Source organism: Leguminivora glycinivorella, chromosome 8 (assembly GCF_023078275.1).
Source record: "Leguminivora glycinivorella isolate SPB_JAAS2020 chromosome 8, LegGlyc_1.1, whole genome shotgun sequence".
In the NCBI taxonomy this organism is placed as follows: domain Eukaryota; kingdom Metazoa; phylum Arthropoda; class Insecta; order Lepidoptera; family Tortricidae; genus Leguminivora; species Leguminivora glycinivorella.
In genome coordinates this window covers 429,470-455,090 of record NC_062978.1, presented here as the reverse complement: position 1 = coordinate 455,090, position 25,621 = coordinate 429,470, and the positions used below count along the sequence as shown (strand labels likewise).

At 39.5% G+C, this 25,621-nt stretch overlaps 1 protein-coding gene across 1 annotated transcript in view; it reads left to right on the top strand.

Moving 5' to 3' along the window:
• Positions 1-22,731, top strand: part of LOC125228633 (eye-specific diacylglycerol kinase-like) — a 198,533-nt gene extending 175,802 nt beyond the window's left edge. The window contains exons 10-19 of the mRNA XM_048133289.1: positions 5,195-5,297; positions 6,867-7,057; positions 7,480-7,577; positions 11,313-11,438; positions 12,512-12,788; positions 13,469-13,750; positions 16,522-16,585; positions 16,965-17,144; positions 19,150-19,291; positions 21,424-22,731. Coding sequence (XP_047989246.1) covers positions 5,195-5,297; positions 6,867-7,057; positions 7,480-7,577; positions 11,313-11,438; positions 12,512-12,788; positions 13,469-13,750; positions 16,522-16,585; positions 16,965-17,144; positions 19,150-19,291; positions 21,424-21,473 — 1,513 coding nt within the window. The 3' untranslated portion in view covers positions 21,474-22,731. The remainder of the gene's footprint in view (positions 1-5,194; positions 5,298-6,866; positions 7,058-7,479; positions 7,578-11,312; positions 11,439-12,511; positions 12,789-13,468; positions 13,751-16,521; positions 16,586-16,964; positions 17,145-19,149; positions 19,292-21,423) is intronic.
• Positions 22,732-25,621: the final 2,890 nt, after the last annotated feature.

The window sequence follows — 25,621 nt, the reverse complement described above, 5'->3', positions numbered from 1 at the left end:
TTTCACCGAATCCACATTTTGAAGTAATGTTTGTACTTTTATTAACCAGTATATCTTAAACTATGTAATAATAGTAGCTTTTCGTCGTGATGCATGAGTATGTGTGAGTTTCGCCGAATATAGTGCAAAGTACATTTCAATTTTTTTGTCCAGCGTTTTTTGACAATCTTCACAGGCTTCCTATCCCACTTTTCACAATTGTAGTTATATTTTTAAAAGCTGTTTTACACGCATTAGAATGTCATCATACCAAAAAAATAGTTATTGTAACTCATTTCGACATTTAGGAGTCAGGAAGACTTTCTACTCCAAGCACTGAAAGTTGTTTTTATATGGGAAAGCCAAAAAGTGTCAAAAAGTCGAACTCAGCAAAGTTAGAAAACCTCAGAACTTACTTAATCTTATTACAATCAGAAAAATGTTTACTATTGTGGAATCAGTAGGTATGTCATCAGTTATATTTTGGCTAATATTATTGAACATTAAAAAATCTTTGAAAGTTTTGTAAAGACTGCCAGAAGACAGTGGACAAAAAATACTGGTACCATGAGATATACACTGCTAAAATTCATAGACCAACTAACGTTATGGTATGTTTATATCTTTAATTTGTAGGTTGATATCCACAAATTATATGGAAACGGTCCTGCTTGAAAATTCACTTTCTATTAAAAGATTTGCCATATTATGTTTGGCCAGATTTTATCGTGTACAGTCTTTATTATAGACGTTAAAATTTCGTGAGACTGCTGCGACAGGTTTCGGGCCAATTTCCTCTTGTATTAGTGATTTATTTACTATTAGCACACTTATTGTTAATTATTTTACCCTGTCATGTAATACAATAATAATTTAAATCCTGACCAGAAATGACTATGACCGACGCTGTTATTGTGATGCATGCGGTGACAATTCAGCATAATACCTATGAAGAAAATAGTTTTTATGAAATTCCGCAACAAGGTGCCTAGTCATGTATTTCTGGTCAGGCTTGCTTGTGTAAACATTATAATATGTGATCAAACAATAAATTGAACATCAATCGGCACATATTGATTTTTTTTTACTTTTTCATGACTGCCCCTTGACTGTGTAGTCACCTATAATGAGATGTTTTGTTTTTACATTTTATTTGGGGCGCTTGCATCAACGTGCGTCCACGTTTGGTCGAGAGATGGCTCTCTTTTTATAATACTATTATTATACTCTTTGGTGGAAAATGTCAAAAAATGACACGTAAACAAACATTATATTTTAACGATTTTTCGTTAATTTTAAATAAATTGAATAACAAGAGCTACTATTTCAAGTGTAATTTAGGTAGATAGATTATAAAGACATGGATATGATACCAAAAATCAGTTTCCAAAGCATTACTCACGGTATAAATTTCCAACCCCAGACTACAGAAAGAGTCAATAAATTGGTGCTGGCAGGGCATATAAGGAATCTTGAAGAACATAGCAGTAATGGTACAAGTTCTTCGAGCTAGTGATATGGTATTCGCTAAACCTCCGTCCCGTTAATGCCATATAAAACAAATCTAAACGTAAGTACCTAGTCATGTCCGCGGCCGCAGAAATATCCGACACGGGCCTATTCCCAAGCTAGGCCTGAATCTTTAAGCATAATCTTTTACGGTAGGAAAAATACTAACAGCGTATTGAACAATATTAGGTAAACAAAGCTTAAATATAATTTATTATAATGTTTTGTTTTGACATGTCACTTACGTTTTCTTTTCACCGTAGCTATCCATTTAGTTCTTTGATCCAATTTGTAGTGTGCTCTAAGAAACGCATAGAACGTGCAACGACTATTTATGCCATTATTTGTACAATTAACAACGAAACAACATTGATGCCCCATATCAAACATTACACATTGTATTATATTTTATGAGTTTTGATAGATGACAACCACAATCAGTGTCGATTTTGACCACCGCAAGCACTGCGATCGCTTTGCTTACCCCCTCCATACACTTCGCACGAAGCCAATAATACTCGATCCTGTTTGATATATATCAAAAAATTGGATGTGACGACGGACAGACAGACACACGAGTGATCCTATAAGGGTTTCGTTTTTCCTTTTTGAGGTACGGAACCCTAAAAAGTATGAGGACACAAAACCTGACCACAGACACAACCCAGGCTAGATGGTCCTGGCCCCAGCTGAACTGGGAAATGAGCTGGACATAAAGTTACCTCTGTATTCTCACTGGGGGTTGCCAGAGTATGAAATTGTTCAAGTTTCTGTGCTCATTGGAAGATTGGAACTTATTCTCTATAGAAATGTAACAAAAGGACTTATCAATCATTAGCCTAAATACTACGCTGATACTTCTATGAGATCTAATTTTATTCAATAGGTACGAAAGTATAAAGATATATGTCCTTCAGATAGTAACATAAATAATTTAACAAAATGCTCTTAATATAATGTGCAATTGTGAAGTCACTGGATAGGCTCTGCTTATTAGTGTGATCTACTAAAATGTAGCTGTAAATGACTAATTTTTAAAATAATAATTTACTTTAATAAACTTACATTAATGCTATATAGCCAACATCTCTCTTCACAAAGCTCCGTCAAAGCTGAGGCGACAGGCTGATCTTAATAAATAACTGAAATAATTGTCACCCATTACAGAGATCATTCCGTCCGTTGATTGCGCCGCTCGAGCGTTTAAGCCGCGTCTTTACTGAGGTGAAATGAGCGAGGTATTTCCACGACTATTGTTCCGACGAGTTCCGACAGAGCACAGCATTTATCGGGCTTACCGGACAGGCCTCAGATGTTCCGCTCATTTATCAGACAAATGTCATACGCTTTGGAATAAGCTACGGGTAGCCTAGTAGCTGTAGTATCGGTATTCTTCTTTGGTTTACTTTAAAGACGTGATTCAGTCCGGCGGCCTCTGCTTCAATGATTTCCAGCTTTATTCGAAATTAAAATACGCCAAGCATTAGCAATATATTATATATTTCACGAAAGTTTTACAGTTAAACTTATAGGAATAGATAGCAACAGGCGCTTGGCGGGTCAATGTAGAAGTCTCTTTTCTTTACTATCTCGGACATCATCCGTATTCAAAATGATATAAACAGTATTTATTCACCGAAATTTATTACATACCTACCAGAAGTCGCTGTGAAAGACTCCATTTTCCCGGCTGAAAAATAACATCCCACATGCATAACTGTCAAATCTATCATAATTTTAAAGGTAACTATTTGATGTATCAAGTCTTGATTCGACCAACTGTGCTCTCACAAGACATGTGATGACACAGCTCTAGCTCTTTATTATCAATTACATATCTGAATCATGAACGTTTTCTATGTACTTATTTAACGAATATTTATAGAAATTGATGTAGGTAAGTTAAGTACTTCATTGAGCACATTTTTAATCTGATTTCGCTTTTGGCGATGCGCAGTAATCCACTCGGAGGGTTACATGGCTTCCTGACCCTGAACTTAATACAACTTGTTACTTAAGCACTTGTGACGTTTGAATATCTATTATAATTATACAGCGCGTAAACCTAATAAGGGCGATAAATGAAACCAGGCATATAATTCAATATTGTTATCATTAATTAAGAGGTGTTTTTGAGTTACTCTTAATTTTCACCCCATAATGAATTTTTGAAAAAAATCCCAGCAGCAATGTACTGTAAACGTTGTTGCGATAACAATCAATGACAACTGTCAACGAGCGTTAAACGCGAGTGTGTTTGCATTACGTTGCGGGCCGAATTAATTTGTATGGATAAAAAAAAATATTTCAATTTTAAGTAAAAGTTATCTAATTCCATTTTGTATGTCCTATACTCACCACCGTTAGGCCGTTTTCACATTATCCGATCCGATATCGGATGTCGGACCGACATCCTACATCCGATAAACGCTTCCGATAGTGTCGGATGTCGGTCCGATAAAACGCATTGTTCCAAATCAATGAAGTATGATTTTGTGTCAAAAAATATTTAAAAAATGTTTTATATTTAATAATTATAAGCACTATATCCTAAATATTATTTGTAAAATTAAAATGACGAGCATAAAAAAAATACTCAGGGTGTCAGGCAAAATAAATAATTTTACATTCAACTATATCTACAAAAAGATGAAAAAACTAGTATCCGCAATTCGGACCGATACATTACAACCTTTTTTTTTTTCAATGGAAATTGTCAACTAATTTGAATTTCGATCATTAGCAGCTGTTTAATAGACGCCATTTTTGTCACGCACACTACTACAAACGTATACATACATTATATACGCACACAAACAAATATTATCGGCCGACAACTGACGGGGGGTCCGGCATGCCAAAAAATGTCGGAAGCGTCCTGCCGATATCGGCAGTTCCATGGTGCCTCGGACAAAAACTGTTGTAGGAGAGTGCCATCGGCGTTAAATCCGCAATTTTTGCGTTTTATATCGTTTTTTAGTAATAATGATCTATTAAATACATAAATGAAGACCTGGAAGCGCATAAATCTTACATTTTACATCCTTCCTACATCCGATATCGGATCGGATAATGTGAAAACGGCCTTAAGAGGTTCGCCCGTATTAGGTTTACACCCTGTATAAGTTGTGGACGACCGGTCTGGCCTAGCGCGTAGTGACCCTGCCTGCTACGCCGCGATCCCGGGTTCGAATCCCGGTAAGGGCATTTATTTATGTGATGATCACAGATAGTTTGTTCCTGAGTCATGGATGTTTTCTATGTACCTCTATATAAGTATTTGTATATTATATATATCGTTGCCTGAGTACCTGCAACACAAGCCATCTTGAGTTTACCGTGGGACTCAGCCAATCTGTGTAAGAATGTTCTATATAATAATTAATAAAATTGTCTTGTGTTGATGTAGTATTTCTTTTTCTTTTGAAGTGCGTTTTCACATTATCCAATCCGATATCGGATACTGTACGACCGATATCTCATATTATATTTAAGCCGCCATCTTTGATGTTTGCCTTTGAAATCCTTCCTACATCCGATATCAAATCGGATATTGTGTAAACGCACTAACTCGGTGGATTTTTTACCATCGTGCCAGGGAGAATAGAGGTACATCGTGCCTTGAAACCCTCACAAATGTCAAGATTCTAATTTTCGCAGCAGTGATTGCGCTTTGCCCCTTGTAAAACAATGTACTTGTCGGCAGCTACGGCGGCGGCACGCGGCCGTGGAACAAGTCGGGCCGCTCGCAGCAGGCCTCCACGGAGGACGGGCTCATCGAGGTGGTGGGGCTCACCACCTACCAACTGGTAACTGCTTATCAACAACTATTTAATACTCGACTGACAATTAATACTACTACGACTAATATCAATACTGCATATTTTTTAATTACTTAAAAGAAAAATTGAAAAATTCACCCTTCCGGCAAGACTCCAACCTGCGACCTTCAGCATTGCCGGGGCACGGTACCTCCGTTGCTGCGTTGGTCTGAAGTTCGCAGGGTTGAGTCCTGCCGGTGTGATTTTTTTTATTTTTCCTTAATTTAAAAATATGCTTATCCTTATCAGGAGTTTTCGTGACTTTATACGCAGTAGGGAATATTATGCAAATATTTGCAGGGCGCGTTTGGTAAATACATATATCAATGGGGGCTTTCCGTGAACCATGTTTGACGTGTTTGCTCAATATTGCACTTGTAAATTGATAGGTACCTACGTATGACCGGAAAGAAAGACGACCCTGTTTCTATGGATTTCTGTTTATTTAAAGGGTTCTTTAGAACAATAATAATATTATTTATTTTGACATTCACTGTGTCATCAGAAACATAACGCTTTTATGTTATTTCTGAGGTTCCCTCACGCGTATTAAGTAGGTAATTCATTTATTATGTGTGACAAACGAAGAAACGCGCCTATTAATGAGCCTAACGACATGTCGAAAACGGAAACAAAAAAAATACGCTGTATAAAATGATTCAATAAAAAACAAAAACTAGTTCGGTTACAATGTTTCAATAATAAAATTGATCACTTCATTATCGGGGGCGATAAAAATAGCTCTGTACGAGCTGGGTTCTGAATTATTAGGATTTTGTATGATTTAAAGTGTGTAGCGGCTTACAGAGCGATAAATCTCTGAGTAAGAGCTTTAGAGCGGGGCTGAAATATGGCTGCAAGGTGTGATTAATGACGAGACCGGCCACATGTGCCCACTCACAGAAACTTGCTCGAAACCAATAATATAAGTGTAAGTGGAAAAAATATTATCAAGATTCGGGACTCTACTACAATATTTTATTAAATTAGTACCTATATTATACGTAAAAAAATAAGTGTATGATGAGACGATGGGCGATAAAGAAGTATGGAAGAATGGGATAAGGGCAAACGAATGCTGATATATGTATTAATCGTAAAAAGTCCGAGGAACAGCTACAAATTAAATTATAAACCCTTATTCATAAACGTTCACTAAAGTTGACAAGCCGACAAAAATCGTTTGTCCCTTTCATACCCATACATCGGCATGGGACAAACGATTCTTAGCGGCTTAACTAACTACTACCACCTGATACCACCTGATGATATACCATATTTATCGCAATAAGAGTCATTCATCAATTCATTCATTTACTAACTTCAGTAAACGTTTATGCCTAAGGAGGTAAGTGCTGGATATCGTCACTACTTTGAAAATATCTCGTATCTCACGCTGTTCCTCAAAGTTAAAACGCAGTAAGTCTACATGAATTCCATACATACTTACTAGAATTTTCTTTTCATTGACAGACGAAGATAAAAGTTTTTTTAAAAGTAGTGACGATATATACCTAATAGTAAAGGAGATCAAATAACGCATTTTTTTCTTCGTAGCCTCTACTACAAGCCGGTGCGCACGGCACCTGCATCACGCAGTGCAAGACGGCGCGCATCGTCACGTCCAAGGTCATCCCCATGCAGGTTGACGGCGAGGCGGCGCGACTAGCGCCCTCTATCATCACCGTCTCGCGGCTCAACCAGGCACTTATGCTGGCCAAGAGGAAAGCTGGACGGACGAATGCACTGTGAGTGAAACATTGAATACTTAGGTATCCCCCCAGAAAAATATGATTGCGTAGCTTCTGGAATATGTATGCGTGCAAAGCGAGCAAGGTGATTCCCAAGCAAGTGGACGGCGAAGCGGCGCACCCGGCGCCCTCTGACGGTAATGATACCGGACGAATGTACTGTGAGACGTAGAACAAGACAAGTAATGACACGCGAGTTCACGATACAAGACCCAGACACCGAAGATGTAATTATTTCTTCAATTTGAAAACAATTATCCTAGTTTCACAAGTTTCTTCTTAACAGAACATTGTTTTAATTGATTGTGTTATTATAAAAGCAATTAAAATCAAAGCCTAAGTTAATATTATATTGTTACACAATGAAAAGCCAAAAAGGGATATCAAAGATGCTAAACAAAGTTTTCATCTTGTTTCAGGCAAATGAAGTTAGACAAACTTTCTCTCAGCGTGAATCTCATTAACATGGCGGACTACGAGCGACATCATTACGAGAAGGAGCTACTCGCCGCGACAGGTAAGGACGACACACATGGCCAAAAACATGGTAAAACGATTAGATCAGTCAATGAATGCTCAAAAGGGGGGTCTAGGTGGAATGGCCGAAAGCAGAAAGTTTCACTACGGGATGTTGTTAGGGGTAGTCAGGAGATATACATACTAAAAGTCCTCGGACTTTGGACGTGAGCTCGAAGAGGGGGGGATGAAAAACGGTCCCATTTTTTGGTTTTTTGCTCATATTTCAAAAACTATGCGTCATACGAAATTTTGGTTTACTACATCTTGAAAGCTTATAAAATTCTCTATAACTTTGATCTAGAAACTTTTTTTCTATTCTCAACCATTATCTAGGTATGAGCTCCTAAAAACTGTTAATTTTTAAAAATCGTTTTCCCCCACTTTTTGCTTCATACATTGCTCCATATCTTGAAAAATATTTATCTTAGACAAAAGTTTTCTTAGAAAATCTTGTAGATCATTCAAATACCTTTCATAATATGTGTACATATGCTTCTCGGTCATGTACCGTTGAATAATTATACGACTTTAAAACGAAATGAAACAACAAATGTATGTGATAAACGTGTAAAATATGTATTTCATGACATGATTGTATTATGATGCTGTATAAATGCATTCACACAACAGGTAACAATACAATTAGCTGTACATAAAGGCCTTCTCACACCCACATCTACCACTACTACAATCTGTGGTGCACCGGCAAAATATTGACTTCAGTATTTCTTCCGGAGCAGCTGGTACTTTGGTTTGAACAGGAATCAGTAAGTTGCTTTCGTTCCGTGCCATCCCCATTCATCATCCTCCTTACGTTATCCCGGCATTTGCCACGGCTCATGGGAGCCTGGGGTCCACTTTGACAATTAATCCCAAGATTTGGCGTAGGCACTAGTTTTACGAAAGCGACTGCCTTCTTACTTTCCAACCCGAAGGGTAACTAGGACTTATTGGAATTAGTCCGGTTTCCTCACGATGTTTTCCTTCACCGAAAAGCGACTGGCAAATATCAAATGACATTTCGCACATAAGTTCAGAAAAAAGTCATTGGTATATTAGCGAGGGAGGTAAAGAAAGTGTGGAATACTAATACAACTAACTAACTTAGTTTCGGAGGTAAAAACTGCAAATAACAGCATAAGTTACAATTATGTCCTATTTTAAAAAACCGGGACTTAATCGCGTATACATATTAAACTGACCTCCAACGTTTCAAGGACGGCGTTGTCCCCGTGGTCTCGGAGAAGACTGGCTTGAAATGACATCAACACCTTCTGACAGCCGCGCGAGTTTTTCGAACTACCCGCACTTGGTTTTGATTATCAACTTGAACTGTTTGCGCACTAGGGATGTTACTCTGTCGACATACAACACTGACGATATTCGATTTAACGACTGTCGATATTATTTTCGGCTTACACTTATTAATGACAGGGTTCCATGTGGATGAGATCCTAAAACCTTCGTCCCGATCTCATCCACATGGAATCCTGTCATTAATAAGTGTAAGCCGAAAATAATATCGACAGTCGTTAAATCGAATATCGTCAGTGTTGTATGTCGACAGAGTAACATCCCTAGTGCGCAAATAGTTCAAGTTGATAATCAAAACCAAGTGCGGGTAGTTCGAAAAACTCGCGCGGCTGTCAGAAGGTGTTGATGTCATTTCAAGCCAGTCTTCTCCGAGACCACGGGGACAACGCCGTCCTTGAAACGTTGGAGGTCAGTTTAATATGTAGTTATACGCGATTAAGTCCCGGTTTTTAAAAATAATTATGTGTAATAATCGTGAAAGTTTAAATCAGTGTTATGTCCTAACTGTTAAAAGTTTTCTACTACTATTCTACTTTGAATCAAATTTTAACGTAAAAAAAAAGGTTTTTACTTGACGAATACTGGACCAAGTGCGCTAAAATACTCGTATACTGGTTCAAGTACTCTTAGATCATAAACTGTTATAAATTTGAAATTCTCATGAATGCAGAAATAATCTCATTCATTTCGTTAAAACAAATCCGAATTCTTATGTTATTACGTGAACAAATATGTTAGTTATGTTACTTTGTACCTTTGAACGGCTCTCCTCTGTAAAATCATGAGTTTGCACTTGCCTCAGTATCCTTAGGAGGTATGGATATAACTTACACGTGTTTTAATTTACTCGCTGCCTCTTTGGGCGGGATGATACTAATCGGTCTTCTTTGTTTGTTTGAAATGCTGTCGGTCTCACACCTTACTACTGTCAACACTGCAATTCTCTAACCTTGTGTGTTACTGTGTTTGTTGTCCCAAATAAATCAAACAAATTGAAACTGTTTCTTCCATGTCATCTGGATCAGATGTGACAACTGTATCTTAGACAATATCCTCCCCGCCGTTATCATCAGTGTCTTCCTCTATCCTGGGGGTGTCGTTGACTTTCGATCCGGAGGTTGCGGGTTCGAACCCGGCTCGTACCAATGACTTTTTTCTGAACTTATGTGTGAAATGTCATTTGATATTTGCCAGTCGCTTTTCGGTGAAGGAAAACATCGTGAGGAAACCGGACTAATTCCAATGTCCTAGTTACCCTTCGGGTTGGAAAGTCAGATGGCAGTCGCTTTCGTAAAACTAGTGCCTACGCCAAATCTTGGGATTAGTTGTCAAAATGGATCCCAGGCTCCCATGAGCCGTGGCAAATGCCGGGATAACGCAAGGAGGATGATGAATGGGGATGGGCACGGAACGAAAGCAACTTACTGATTCCTGTACAAACCAAAGTACCAGCTGCTCCGGAAGAAATACTGAAGTTAATATTTTGCCGGTGCACTACAGATTGTAGTAGTGGTAGATGTGGGTATGACAAGGCCTTTATGTACAGCTAATTGTATTGTTACCTGTTGTGTGAATGCATTTATACAGCATCATAATACAATCATGTTCATGAAATACATATTTTACACGTTTATCACATACATTTGTTGTTTCATTTCGTTTTAAAGTCGTATAATTTTTTAACGGTACATGACCCAGAAACATATGTATACATATTATGAAAGGTATTTGAATGATCTACAAGATTTTTTAAGAAAACTTTTGTCTAAGATAAATATTTTTCAAGATATGGAGCAATGTATGAAGCAAAAAGTGGGGGGGGAAAACGATTTTTAAAAAATTAACAGTTTTTAGGATCTCATACCTAGATAATGGTTGAGAATAGAAAAAAGTTTCTAGATCAAAGTTATAGAGAATTTTATAAGCTTTCAAGGTGTAGTAAACCAAAATTTTGTATGACGCATAGTTTTTGAAATATGAGCAAAAAACCAAAAAATGGGACCTTTTTTCATCCCCCCCCTCTTCGAGCTCACGTCCAAAGTCCGAGGACTTTTAGTATGTATGTCTCCTAACTACCCCTAACAACATCCCGTAGTGAAACTTTCTGCTTTCGGCCATTCCATCTAGAATCGTTCGTTGACCAAGCTAGATTCGATGGCTAGGGGTGGGGTCTTGGTTGCTCTGTCGGTAGAGTGCTATAGTATCGGTACAGAGATCGTGACCCACTGGCACATTGGTTTACTGACTGATACTCACGTTTATGAATAAATGTAACAACATTTGATAATTTTAGGCCAAAATGTGTGTAAGAGTAGACATAATGTAACATATTGAATATGCCACACTTACACTCATAAAACTTGAATTTTTTATAATTATTCACACAAATTCAAAGGACACTATCACTATTATATTCCAGCGGAGAAGCTGTTCACTTTAGCAGTGGACCCCGCCGCGGACCTGGAAATGATGCGCGGCCTCATACAGAATATGCTGCAGGAATCTCAAGCGCACTCCAACCTCAGCGACTGGTGGTTCATCGACTGTGAGTTCACTAAACATTTTCCTTTATAATTCAGTGGATTAAGATTCGGCAGACCTTTATTCTTTGAGAAGTTTTTTAAGACACAAAGGGCGGAGTTCGTCTCCAAACGCTTTTGATTGTTCACTGGGTTTTGAAGGTAGCAGCAATGATTTTCAAGATAGATTACTATGAATATCTGTGTCGGATAATTATTTTTCTTTTATATTTTTGTTTTTTAAGGGCGAGGCTAAAACGGCGAGATATTTAGAACTAAATACGAATTTGTTGAAGGAAGCTAAAGTGTCCGAGACATATTATTTCATTATAATGCAGATTTCCAAATTTCATTACCATTGGTTGAGTTTCAAAAACAACCGAGTTTTTTTTTTCAATATCTTCCACTTGGAGTTGTCCTTATTCCAAAAAATGTGGTTAAGTATATTATTTCCAAATTGAAAAAGGTACTTCTTTGAACTTTGCCACTTTAGCTCCTGTTGCGTCTTAAAGGCACAAAAGTTCTCAAAAGTTTGAAGAAGGAATCCGATGAATTGTAAAGAGCTCTCACGTTTGACTGCCCGCGCCCGGCGCCCGGCGCCGTACGGCCGAGTGCGGCGACCCGTGCCAAGGGCTAACTGGCAGGGAGGCTGTTGGAACAAATCTTATACTTCAACCAATTAAAATATCACTTGAATAAGTACGGTCGAGGGAATTGATTCTTGAGCAGTTTGCGGTCATTTTCAAGTCAGCTTTTAACACAAGTATGTTCAATCTTTACTTTAAAGAATCAATTGCCTCGACCATGCACTTAATCTTACAACCATTTTAACAGGCTTTTTTGTACTTTTCTCAATGATAAAACCAAAATAATGAATACAGTTCAATAAGCAGAAAAGCGAGGATCACGAACCTAATTAGTAATTTATAACAAAATAATTAGATTGTAAACAGGTTTGTGTATTAATTATAGCTTTACAAATTTCTGTACGTTTTTAGGGTTCCATCAATATAAAGGAAGCTTCAAAATACGACACTTAGCTTATATTTCAAATAATTATGAAGTAGGTTACTTTTTTAAATTGACTATTTATCTACAGCGGTAACGGCCGAGCGATTCTTCCGCATCGACAAGGCGCAAGAGAACCTCCACTACGCGACGGACATCGGCAACGAGACCATCTACATCCTGGACCCGGCGCCGGCCACGCCGGACACCGAGTCCACCGCGCCGGTCACCTCGGCCTCGCTCGACCGCTCGGGGCCCTCCACCTCGCTCGAGACCTCCGCAGGCCTCTCCGTCTCGCTCGACATCTCGCAGAGCGTCGACACGCCCAGCGCGGGCGTCTCGCTCGACGTGCCTGAATCTCACGCTAGGTAAAAAGAAATGAAATGAAATAAAATGAAATAAAATGAAATAAAATAAAATGAAATAAAATTAAATGAAAATGAAATGATTTATTGTCAGACCACAGGTAAAAAATATAAAAGATGTCAAAAATAATAATAATCGTATCTTTTCCGCAGTCTACCATTTCTGGTGTACAATATAACACAACAACACACACACACACACATAACATACACATACATACACATCTACACATAACACTAACACACACACACACACACACACACACACACACACACACACACACACACACACACACACACACACACACACACACACACACACACACACACACACACACACACACACACACACACACACACACACACACACACACACACACACACACACACACACACACACAACATGTCTACTGTGTGCTATATGTTCTAGACATCGTTCTGGTCAAATATAGGTAAATGATGAGTTAGGGGCACCCCACATCTGGCGTCTCGCGAGCGTAGCGTCGGGGCAACTGTATGGAAAAAGACGCCGCGTGGACGTCAGGCTTTGCTATAATATAGTTAGCCCGACGCTACGCTCGCGAGGCGCTATATGTGGAGATGGGCTAAAAGTTACCTAAGTAAGTTTTAAATAACACTAGAAACTTATTATGTGTATAAATGCATTATTATTTTCATGACAGTGAATCCGGCCTCGGCAGTGCGGCCCGCACCGAAGAGATGCTGACTCCTCAAACGCCCCCGCCGTCCTACCCCGCGCCCCAAACCCCCAAAAGTCCGAAAAGCCAAGCCCCGCTGCCCCCCAAGCGAGCCCCCACGCCCAAGATGCAGCCCCCTCCCACTCCTAAGCACTCGGCCCCGAAACCGTCTTCCTCGGTGCAGGATTCCTCCTCGCCCCCGCTCTGCACCAGCCCGCTCTCTAAAGAGAACCCGCCGTCACAAGAAGCCATCGCCAGGTTCAAAACGTAAGTCACATGTCTATATCAGTCTCCACAAACATATCGACGCTGAACCGGCTTTCGTCGACCAAAAATCGCGATATGAACATGGCTACGGTCTTTTTAGGGTTCCGTAGTCAACTAGGAACCCTTATAGTTTCGCCATGTCCGTCCGTCCGTCCGTCCGTCCGTCCGCGGATAATCTCAGTAACCGTAAGCACTAGAAAGCTGAAATTTGGTACCAATATGTATATCAATCACGCCAACAAAGTGCAAAATAAAAAATGGAAAAAAATGTTTTATTAGGGTACCCCCCCTACATGTAAAGTGGGGGCTGATATTTTTTTTCATTCCAACCCCAACGTGTGATATATTGTTGGATAGGTATTTAAAAATGAATAAGGGCTAAGATCGTTTTTTGATTATATTAATATTTTCGGAAATAATCGCTCCTAAAGGAAAAAAAAGTGCGTCCCCCCTCTAACTTTTGAACCATATGTTTAAAAAATATGAAAAAAATCACAAAAGTAGAACTTTATAAAGACTTTCTAGGAAAATTGTTTTGAACTTGATAGGTTCAGTAGTTTTTGAGAAAAATACGGAAAACTACGGAACCCTACACTGAGCGTGGCCCGACACGCTCTTGGCCGGTTTTTATATAAATGGGCTTACTCTTGGCCACAGACTAACCAAAGGCAAAGACGTGGCCTACGATGGAGTGAGCTCGCCCAGAAGATGCCTGTTCACGCTTGATTTGAAGGTTGCCGGGTTATATGGTTCAGCGACGACGCGTAAGCGTTTTCATACGAGCGATTTTTAGTCGACTGGAGCCGATTTGGCATCGATAGGTTTGGTGAAACCCTGTCGAGTTGTGCGTTGTGTATTCTAATTTGCCGCAATTGATCGCTTCGACATTATGCTACAACAAATCAAATCAAACTTGATGTAACACCTTAACACGCTGAAGCTACAAGCCGCCGTTAATATAAATGTAAATTCGAAGCCGTCAATTGGCAGCGTGTTTGTTACGAGTGACATGCTGCGCAAATCAAAAAATAATGTACTGTGAGCTTCGGTTCTCACAGTTATTATCTTATTATACTGCACGCTTTGGGGACTTTAGATTCTTTAGAGCTAAGCGGGTACTTTCACTGTTACTGTTGACTGTACCCTAATATCGTTAACTACCCAACTATAGTTCCTACTGCAATTGATGACTGGGCGGAATCCACCCTAGGATTGGTCACCTTCTTTTTTATATTTATTTCAGAGTATAATTATATAATATGTGACAACTCAGACACGCGAATCCAAAAAATATAGTAAAATAATATCTATCATCATATATAGTAAAATATATTTTCACATTATCCGATCCGATATCGGATGTAGGACCGATATCATATACCATTAAGGACGCCATCTTTGATATTTCCCTTTGAAATTCTTCCGACATCCGATATCGGATCGGATAATGTGAAAACGCACTTAGTTGGGAAGATTTTTTTTTCGTAAGAGCTACAATTTTGTTGAGAGCTCTTAGACTATAGCTGGGTTGGTAGTTGAATAGTGTATGTAATCCTGATACTAGCAGTGTCCTGTACGCACGACGCACAGTAGATAATAGAACCGAGTTGAACATCTGCACTCTACTTCTTCTTTCTTCTATTGCATGCAGCATTCATGAAAAACTATTTGGACTTGATCAAGAAGTGTTTGGCTATAGGTGAGAACGACAGCAGGATGGACCCTGTGACACGTAGAACCGTTAGCTACTTTACAAAGGGCTTGAATAGTCAGCATCAATACCTAGTGGCGGATGAAATAACGTGCACCAACAATATCTGACATCGGGAATAACTTCTCGAAATTTATAGTTAAATCTGTACAGTTCGTGGTCAAAAGTCGACGACAACGACGTACAAGGCGAAATCGGTGCAATTTTCTGAAAAAAATAATTGCAGTTTGCACCCTATACGTTGTTGTCGTCGAAGTATCCATTGATATTTAGTGGTTAAAGAATAGTAGTTACTTCTGAATCGTCATTAATTTATCCGCTAAGTACTACGATGCTGACTATACAACGGACAATTTTTTTTTTTTGCTTTTATATTCTTCTTTTTAGTGGGTTCATTAGTTTCATAAGTTAGTTCATAACAAGAAAAGTTTGCTTGAAATACTTTAAAAAATAGAGTGCCCGGTTTTAATGCACTGGTTATTCAAATATTCATCATCTTGTCAATTTTAATGCGTTTACGATTACGAAGAGAAATAAATAAATAATAAATAAATATTGGGGACACCTTACACAGATCAACTTAGCCCCAAACTAAGCAAAGCGACGATATACATACTTAAATAGATAAATACATACTTATATACATAGAAAACATCCATGACTCAGGAACAAATATCTGTGCTCATCACACAAATAAATGCCCTTACCGGGATTCGAACCCAGGACCGTGGCTTAGCAGGCAGGGTCACTACCGACTGAGCCAGACCGGTCGTCAAGGTTAAATGGTTGCATATTAAATATTTCAGCCTTCACAGTATGTGGTACCTATATAGACTCCAGTTTTTATTCTTGTTTTCTCACTTTGCACACCTTTAAAATACAAAAACGTAGTATTCTTCTTTAAATACATAATTCCATACATAATTTAATTTAATTTAATCTAGCAGCTTACAGCTTTTTTCTTAACGCAAGTTTTAAGTATCTACTTATAAAGTTAGTGAAGCCGTGCGTCGAAGTCATTCACGTTGTTATTTTTAGTATTCCTTTTTACTATTTACAGAAACTTATTGGAAAAAACCTCAGAAGCCCTCCTGAAAGCTGCAAAAAATGGAGATTTAAAAATGGTAAAGTACTTGTTCTTTTTTTATTACGAACATATAAAATCATTGTGTAGCTACACAAATGTTCATTAATTGGATAGGTATCCTATAAACTAGCAACATATTAAAAAGTCACCGTCGGCAAGAAATTTACTGGAACCCCAAAAAAAACAATACCTAAATAATCTACTTTTGAGCCCTAATTACTAGAGCCAATAACTACATACATTTTCTGTGATGATCTAACTAACAAGTTATGTCACTAAAATAAGCCATGAAATTCAGTGTTTTCTATGGGACAATGAACACTCGCGCCTATTTTTTTTTTAATTTGCCGCTTTCTGTGTGTGTCTCGACTTATCACTACCTACTAAATTACTACTTACTAAATTATTATGAACAGTTGAAGGAGCTCCACTCGGCGGGCTACTCGCTGCTCTCGATCGACGCGAGCGGGCAGACGGCGCTGCACGTCGCGGCGCGGTACGGCAACAAGGAGATCGTCAAGTACCTGATCGCGAGCGCGCCCACCGCCATCCTCAACATGCGCGACAACGAGCGCGGACAGACGGCGCTGCACAAGGTACCGTCACAGGCGGCTTTACACGTCACGCGGTACAACAAGGACGACGGCAAGTACCTGATCGCGAGCGCGCCCACCGCCATCCTCAACATGCGCGACAACGAGCGCGGACAGACGGCGCTGCACAAGGTACCGTCACAGGCGGCTTTACACGTCACGCGGTACAACAAGGACGACGGCAAGTACCTGATCGCGAGCGCGCCTACCGCCATCCTCAACATGCGCGACAACGAGCGCGGACAGACGGCGCTGCACAAGGTACCGTCACAGGCGGCTTTACACGTCACGCGGTACAACAAGGACGACGGCAAGTACCTGATCGCGAGCGCGCCCACCGCCATCCTCAACATGCGCGACAACGAGCGCGGACAGACGGCGCTGCACAAGGTACCGTCACAGGCGGCTTTACACGTCACGTGGTACAACAAGGACGACGGCAAGTACCTGATCGCGAGCGCGCCCACCGCCATCCTCAACATGCGCGACAACGAGCGCGGACAGACGGCGCTGCACAAGGTACCGTCACAGGCGGCTTTACACGTCACGCGGTACAACAAGGACGACGGCAAGTACCTGATCGCGAGCGCGCCCACCGCCATCCTCAACATGCGCGACAACGAGCGCGGACAGACGGCGCTGCACAAGGTACCATCACCGACGGCTTTACACGTCACGCGGTACAACAAGGAGGACGTCAAGTACCTGATCGCGAGCGCGCCCACCGCCATCCTCAACATGCGCGACAACGAGCGCGGACAGACGGCGCTGCACAAGGTACCGTCACAGGCGGTTTTACACGTCGCGCGGTACAACAAGGAAGTCGGCAAGTACCTGATCGCGAGCGCGCCCACCGCCATCCTCAACATGCGCGACAACGAGCGCGGACAGACGGCGCTGCACAAGGTACCGTCACAGGCGGCTTTACACGTCGCGCGGTACAACAAGGACGACGTCAAGTACCTAATCGCAAGCGCGCCCACCGCCATCCTCAACATGCGCGACAACGAGCGCGGACAGACGGCGCTGCACAAGGTACCACCACAGGCGGTTTTACACGTCGCGCGGTACAACAAGGAGGACGGCAAGTGCCTGATCGCGAGCGTGCCCACCGCCATCCATCATCCGAAGTTTGATAGCGGATCAGGCACAAACCGGGATGTCCTATCGTCAATACTGTCGTGCCATATCGCAGTTTTATAGGCAAAGATAACGGACCAAGGCCAGACTAGTAGCCATTAGTCAGACTAGCCGTCAGACTAATGGCGAAGCTATAAAAGTTCCTATTGACTAGAGCACCCTTTACTTAGGTTATAGAGATTGTTCATGTGGCAACGGTTTAATAATTTTACCCCCTTTTCTCCCGTGGCTATCGTACAAGTCGTCTATGAAATATGGGTTTAACTGTGAGGTGGAAGACAGGCTAACAACTTGTTAAATTTATACCACTATTTCGTTTCCTTTCAACCCCGTAATTGCTAAGAGTAGCACTGATACTTGAGCAGTTTCATATGCTTTTCATATTCTTGGGTGCCGATTTTTGAATGTCGACCACTCGATTTCGTGAATTTTGTTCAATAATATCTCCACTGGCGATTTAAATTCTACTAACAGAAGCGTAAACGAGTGGTCATCGCCACTAGTTTTAAAATTACTAGCCGCTCTTTTTCAAAAATTACATTACGCCGTGTTCCACAGAATTCCGAACAGCGAATTCGTGAGTTCGAAATTCAAAAATCGGTCCCCGTTCGGAAATACAGGCGTGAGTTCATGTATAAACGTCCCTATATTTACATACGTTAATACATAAGAAGAACGAACAGAAACGAAAGGCGAGTGTTTTTATCCTCGTGGGGCCTGGTAACGTCATCTTTTAGACATTTTAACTCGGCACTGTGCAATGCTGCTGTTGTTTCAGCACTGTGCGTATATTTCTCTATGTAATATATGTATGGCATGAGGCCTCGCCCCAGGAGGTTAAAGCCCACTACAGAGTGAGGTGTTGCAGGCGGCGGCGTTCAAACGACGCGCGGTGTGCTGCATGCTGGTGGCGGGCGGCGCCAGCCTGGCGCACGCCGACCACGCCGGCCTCACGCCGCGCCACCTCGCGCTGCGCGCCGAGGACCAGGACCTGGCCGCCTATCTGGAGAGTGAGTGCCGGTGCCGAGGCCGATGCCAACACACACCCCCATGAGCGGTATACGGGTTTTTCCTTTTTGGAGGTTTTTGTATTGTTGCGATACCACTGCCGGTGTGTGCGCGCGTCTAATGAGAGCTCTTACATTGTTTAGTCGGATGTCGGGTACAAGTAGATACAAAAAGCAAAAAAAAAATTCAGTCAACAAAGCATCGAGCTTTTTATAAGTCTGTAGGTATTCTCAAAAGGCCTTCTGAAATCTAAGACAAGATAGCGCAATTGTCATGGCGAATTACATTAATTGTTTGAAGAATGTAAACAGCGCCCCCAAACGGTTACTTACTAGAATTACATACATTTTCAGTGACATAAGCGGGGCAAATCTCGACTGGGAGCAAATGTAACGGGTCCATTTTTTCCATGTTTTACAATGTTTGCATTATTAAATAGAGTGTCCACCGGTTATATATGGCAGGCGTGTTTAGTGGATACATGTAGAACTCAACATCATAGTGTAATAATGGAAAAAATGGATTAGTTACAATTGCTCCCCAGTCGAGATTTGCCCCGCTGTACCTTACGCTATCGAGTACAGATGTAGTGCGAAAAGGGTTTCCTTGGTATTTTTGTTAGAAACGTTCGTATTTATCGTGCTAGTTCAGTACATCTTGTACTGAGACTGACTGAAATAGCATGACACGTTCGTACGTTTCCGTAACAATACGAAGGCAAATCTTTTCACACTACATTTGTAACGTATTCTAAAACGTCAAAAAACTGATAATAGAAGCTCTGACATTAGAACAATGTAAAGACGCTCAAATCTCAGCCATGAAGCGTACGCCCTAACCCTGCGCGTGCAAAGCGTGCATGCCCGCATTGCTCGCTGACGACTTCACGTCTGTGGCGTTTGGACACGCGTTTTGTGGCCACGCAAGTGTGTATCATATCAATATCAAAACCGTATTAGATTTTAAAATCTGAATACCTCTCTATTTTACCTCTCTTACACTTACTTATTTATGAGTTGTTGCTTAAAGACCTATAGAATAAAATAAAAGATCCTTAAGGCCTTGGTCGTTCTGACTAAGAATGTCACTCTTGAACATTATTGAAATATAGATACAGACGCTACGACGCCAGCTACGCTAGGTCGACGTCGGCGTCGGCGTCGGCGTCGGCGTCGGGCGTCGGGCCAGAACAACCAAGCCGTGTGGCCTTAGTGGCTCAATTTCTTACACAATATCGAATAATGCATGCAATGTATCGTTAGTTTTTCTCATTACAGTAGTATAAAGTTGTGTCTTATCTAATCCCATTGCCCTTTTAATTCATTTTGTATGAAGCTGCGCCGTAGTAGAAAGTAAATACCTATAAGTGTTGTCTTTGACCTCAAGGCACATTTTTTGAGAATGACCATCCTGATTATATTAATTAAGTCAATACCTAATAACATCTTCATTTTGTATCTTATTTCATCTCTAAGTAGTTAGTTGTTTTTATACCTAAATAACTTCAAGTTAGTCATTGTTGACCAAGGAATATTTCTTTAAAACATTAAGGACTTCAGTTTTGACCATTAGAATTATATCCTTTAAATAAAGTGTTTTAAAATTGTTAAATAGGCATTAATACTCATTAGCGCCAACTAACCGAGTCAAATTCAGCAACCAAAGGTGCTACCATCTAAACAAGCATGTTTTTTTATTCCCTGTTACGTTAGATTTATATTGACCGGGATATAGACCGTGATTACTCTCTTATGTACACCTATGTTGGACAAATAAATAATTCTGTATTCTGTATTCTGTGATTACTCTCTATATCCGGGTCAATATGTCTAATAAAAATAAACCATGAATCGTTCAAAACTCCGAGTTACGGGTTTTCTTAGACAAACTTTTACGAAGTTATTCTCTCTATGCTTGTCATATTAGGAGGGTATGTAGCAAAACTATATTGATGTGGTCTTTGAAAATTAATATAATCAGTCATTGCTCGATCCTGTCGTTTGATTGATATGTTCCCTATACTATTATATGGCGCAGTCGCTAGGATCCATACATTATTATGTCGTTCGAGTCGAGGCAGACAAGAATCTTGTAAAGTGTAGGCATTTATTACAGATGTGTCCCTCTATTACAGGTCAGGAGCACTTTCAATTAGTCTCAGAAGACACGGAAACTCCGGTCTGAAAGTACGAACTTACAGCCCGGGACCGGGCGGCGAAACGACCCTTCGAGCACTTGAACTCGCGGTACCAATTTGCGCTCTTTTTTGAGAATATCTTACATAATACTATTAAATTATACTCCTTACACCAGAGTGATATTTAGAGTTTTTGACAATTATAATGTTTCATAGAATCTTGAACAATTTGTTAAGTACTTTAAATAAAGTGTGATGTGAGTGTGAACGTAGCTTCAAGCTATCGAGTTGATTTGAAAATGAATAAGTAAGTATGTCAAGATATTCGTTTAAGGATCTTATTTTATGTAAAATGTTGCATATCATGCATAAGGACTCATTAATAAACAATATAAAGAAACTTGACGGTACAAGTTATATAACAAAATAAATGCAATTTGGTTTGAATCCCCACACATACAAACGCCTTGTCGAAATATTAGAATTACGAGTGTCGTCTTATATTCTGTGTATTTCACGAAAGCTTATTATAACCTGAAATAAACGGCAATGCCAGTTCATACTAATAGCGTAAGTGCGTTTTCTCATCATCCGATCCGATATCGGATGTAGGACCGATATCCGATACATTACAGGCGCCATCTTGGATTCTTTCCATTGAAATCCTTCCGACATCCGATATCGGATCGGATAATGTGAAAACGGACTAAGGGCCCATTTAGACGGTGCCAGAACTCGCATGCTACTTTCCCTACGTTGCGGTATTTGATTGGTGTAAATCTCTAAATAGGCCCTTAGTTCGGAACCCACAATACACAGCAGTGGCAAAATTAACGACTTAACCAATTAATCTATCAAAGTCAGGACGTGTGGAGGTGGAATAGTAATTAATTGGTGAAATTATATGACTATTATGTATTGGTATAATACATACCTCTAAACTCCATTATGCCGTTAATGTATCCAAAGTAGTTGACTCGTATATTAGTTTAAGCATATCTTTATTTGTTCTAGGAGACATATAATTAGGCTAATAATAGCCTATTACATATGTATTGCAATTCAGTAATTTCACAACCATTAACATTTCGTAAATGGAGAGCTTTACGTAATACTTCAATAACTAAATCAGAGCTTCAATATGTACGACAGTGTCATAATAATAAATTGCAATTATATACCTATTGTTATAATATACTAAATAGATCTGATTATAATGATGGTCGGGTGGAACCATAATTATGTGCATTTCATGTGGTTTCAAGTATAGACGAATAAGAACAAACAAAGAAATAACACCGGCTATTGCGTGGGCGATTCTCAGAGATGACGTTCGGTGCCTGATTTCGGTGCTGATTTTTATTTTCTACTTTTTTGATAAGTCAGTCTATGTACTAAAATCTAGCCTAAATATAAAATATATTGGTGGTGGAGGCCTCCATTAGAACCTTATAGTTTGTAAGAAATCTGACATTTTAAAATCACCGAAATTATGTATGGGCACTGTAATCAATTGGCACCACCGAATTCAATTTTTTACACATTATTCCACATTTTCATCTTTATGTATAACTTATTATTCAATTTATTGATATCTTTCATTTTAATTCGATGACAGGTGATAAACAAAGGCTCATAATCACGCAATTTTACTAATTTTGACATGTTAATAGACTATTCATTATCGAGTAGTGAATTTTGTACCCATAGTATGGCTTAATTTGCTTACAAACATAGTTTTATGTTTTTACAAAGTATATCCTACTATTTAAGTATTAAATGTTAGAAAATAATGCACAATAAACTAGTTTACAACGTGGCAATCGAAGTCGGTGGTCACTTTTTTTGATATCGGTGGTCAAAAAATCCACCGAAACCACGGAAATCAACTCCACTGATATCAAATTTTATCGCTTTTTTGGAGATAACTGCAATAGCATGCATGATACAGAGGAGAGGTCATAATGACGTAATAACATCCGTTCAAGGATTTATTAGTACCTTACATAACGATAAATGCACTAAAACTGTGGGAGTAAATTGAACCACCGAATCTTAAAAAACATGAGACCAAACAAGCCGAATGACTGAGAAACCTTTAAAAAGTCCCCTTTATAAAACGGTACTGCATCTCCTCTACACTGAATAGTTAAAACATAGTTAAAACTTACTTTATTTGTGCCACTATGTCCCTGATCTACTAATTTGTCAGAGTACTGGCTTGTTTAGCAAATGACACCGAAATCAGTCACTAGCCCGAGACACATCGTAAATTTGTCTTTACTCGATGAGTTTAGCTAACATATTATTTTTATATAGAAAATATGGTAGGTAAACTAATACTTTATGCGTGAACATCTATAACAACTGCGATCAACAACTCCATCTTGAGTTATGATTTTTTGTTTTGCAAATTCTGGGTGCGAGACACGTCCACCGAAGGTCATTTTTCGCATTTAATATTTTATTACTTATATTATACAAATAATAAATAAATAATTTTATAGTGTACCAAACAGAACAGAGGCTAAAGATTATGCCTGAATTAATTCAGATTTTTAAAACAGTCCGTTCTGACGTTTTTTGCCCCGGACACGTAAAAACGCGCCTCCTGAGAACTGCCCGCGTAAAATAAATATAAGTAGGTATTTTGGTATTCCGTATGTGACTATGCAGCCGTTTCTGCCATGTAATTGTACTCATCTACTGAAATTGTGAATTACAAAAGTTTTAATACGGACCAACGTACAACATAATGTAAATATTACAAGCTATTCGGCTGACAATGACTACAATTTTAATGAGTTGTAAAAGTGTTATAACTGGCCTAATCTAATGAATCAAAAATATTCCTTCAAATATTACGATTTGACTCCATTTGGATATAATAACAAGTTACAAGCGGAAGACAGCGGCTAATCCGACGACCTAAAATGTAGGTATTTGCAGATATAATATTATTTAAATGTAGGAAGATATTTTTAGTAATTGTGTAGTATGCCCAAATGCCCCATTAGCCCACATACAAACAACTCATAAAGTACATTTAGATATAAGTACATTCACTTGTAGCTCTAATTGATTTGTGCATAAACCTATTTATTAACTATTTAATAAAAACCTATTTTATAGGTACGTGGCAATAATATTAGTCTACCACACTTATATTTGTGATCTCATCGTTGTGCGTTTAAAATATGTATAATAGTTTACAGGTTTATTTATTTTTATCGCCCCGATTTTCAGACTGAACTGGTTTGGTTCTGTGTGTAGTCACCGCAACAGTAATCACGGCATGTTTGATTTGTTTGCCTACATGTACCCTGCGCCCTCTTGCTTGGTCTTATGAGATGTAAAAACACTGAGTGTACTTGACCATCAGAATCATTGTATCCATTTACACGGCGAGCGAAATCGCATGCAATTTCGTTACATTACGGACTGTTGAAAGCACATACAGTTCAGTATATCAACATAATACCGCAATGTAATTAAAAACACACGCGCGTTCTTGCTCCGTGTAAATAAGCACTCATTTATACGTCAATTTCTATAGCTACATAAATGTTTTTTTATTAGTGTTTTATTGTTAAAACTTGTTTAAGATTTTAAAAGTTTAATTTAGACATTGAGTGTTTCTTAGTTGTGTAGATGCGTGATCGCGCGCAGTATTTCATGTGATGTAACTCAAAGAGTTTAGTATACTTATTACCTGTTTTCTAATACTGTGTGTCTATACCTGAAGTGTAGGCGTACTTAATAATTTAGTAATTAACGAATTTACTCGTACTACTCGCGATCAAGCGAACAATGAAAGACAAAGCTGTGAGAATTTTGGTCATAATGTAAATAGTAAGTTCATTTTTATCTTAAGCAAAAACGAAGTAACTTCACGAATATGCTCCCTCGTGGAACGTGTTGTCTGTAGTATGAAAAAGTAATTGTCAGCTAGTTGTTTACCTAGCTTTAGACTTAAAAACGTCCTATCTCCGTAGCTTGCGTGGACGACGCGGGCACGCGACGGCGACGCGGCGCGGCGCAACGAAATCAAACCTCCGATCTCTATGGAAGTGTCTTAGGTGAACTATGGATGACAGGATCGCAACGGCGACGGTCGCTCGACCGTCTTCCATGCAAGCTACGGCGTATCTCAGAACAATGCTGATTTCTTCGAATCGGCTCAATGTCTCGTGTT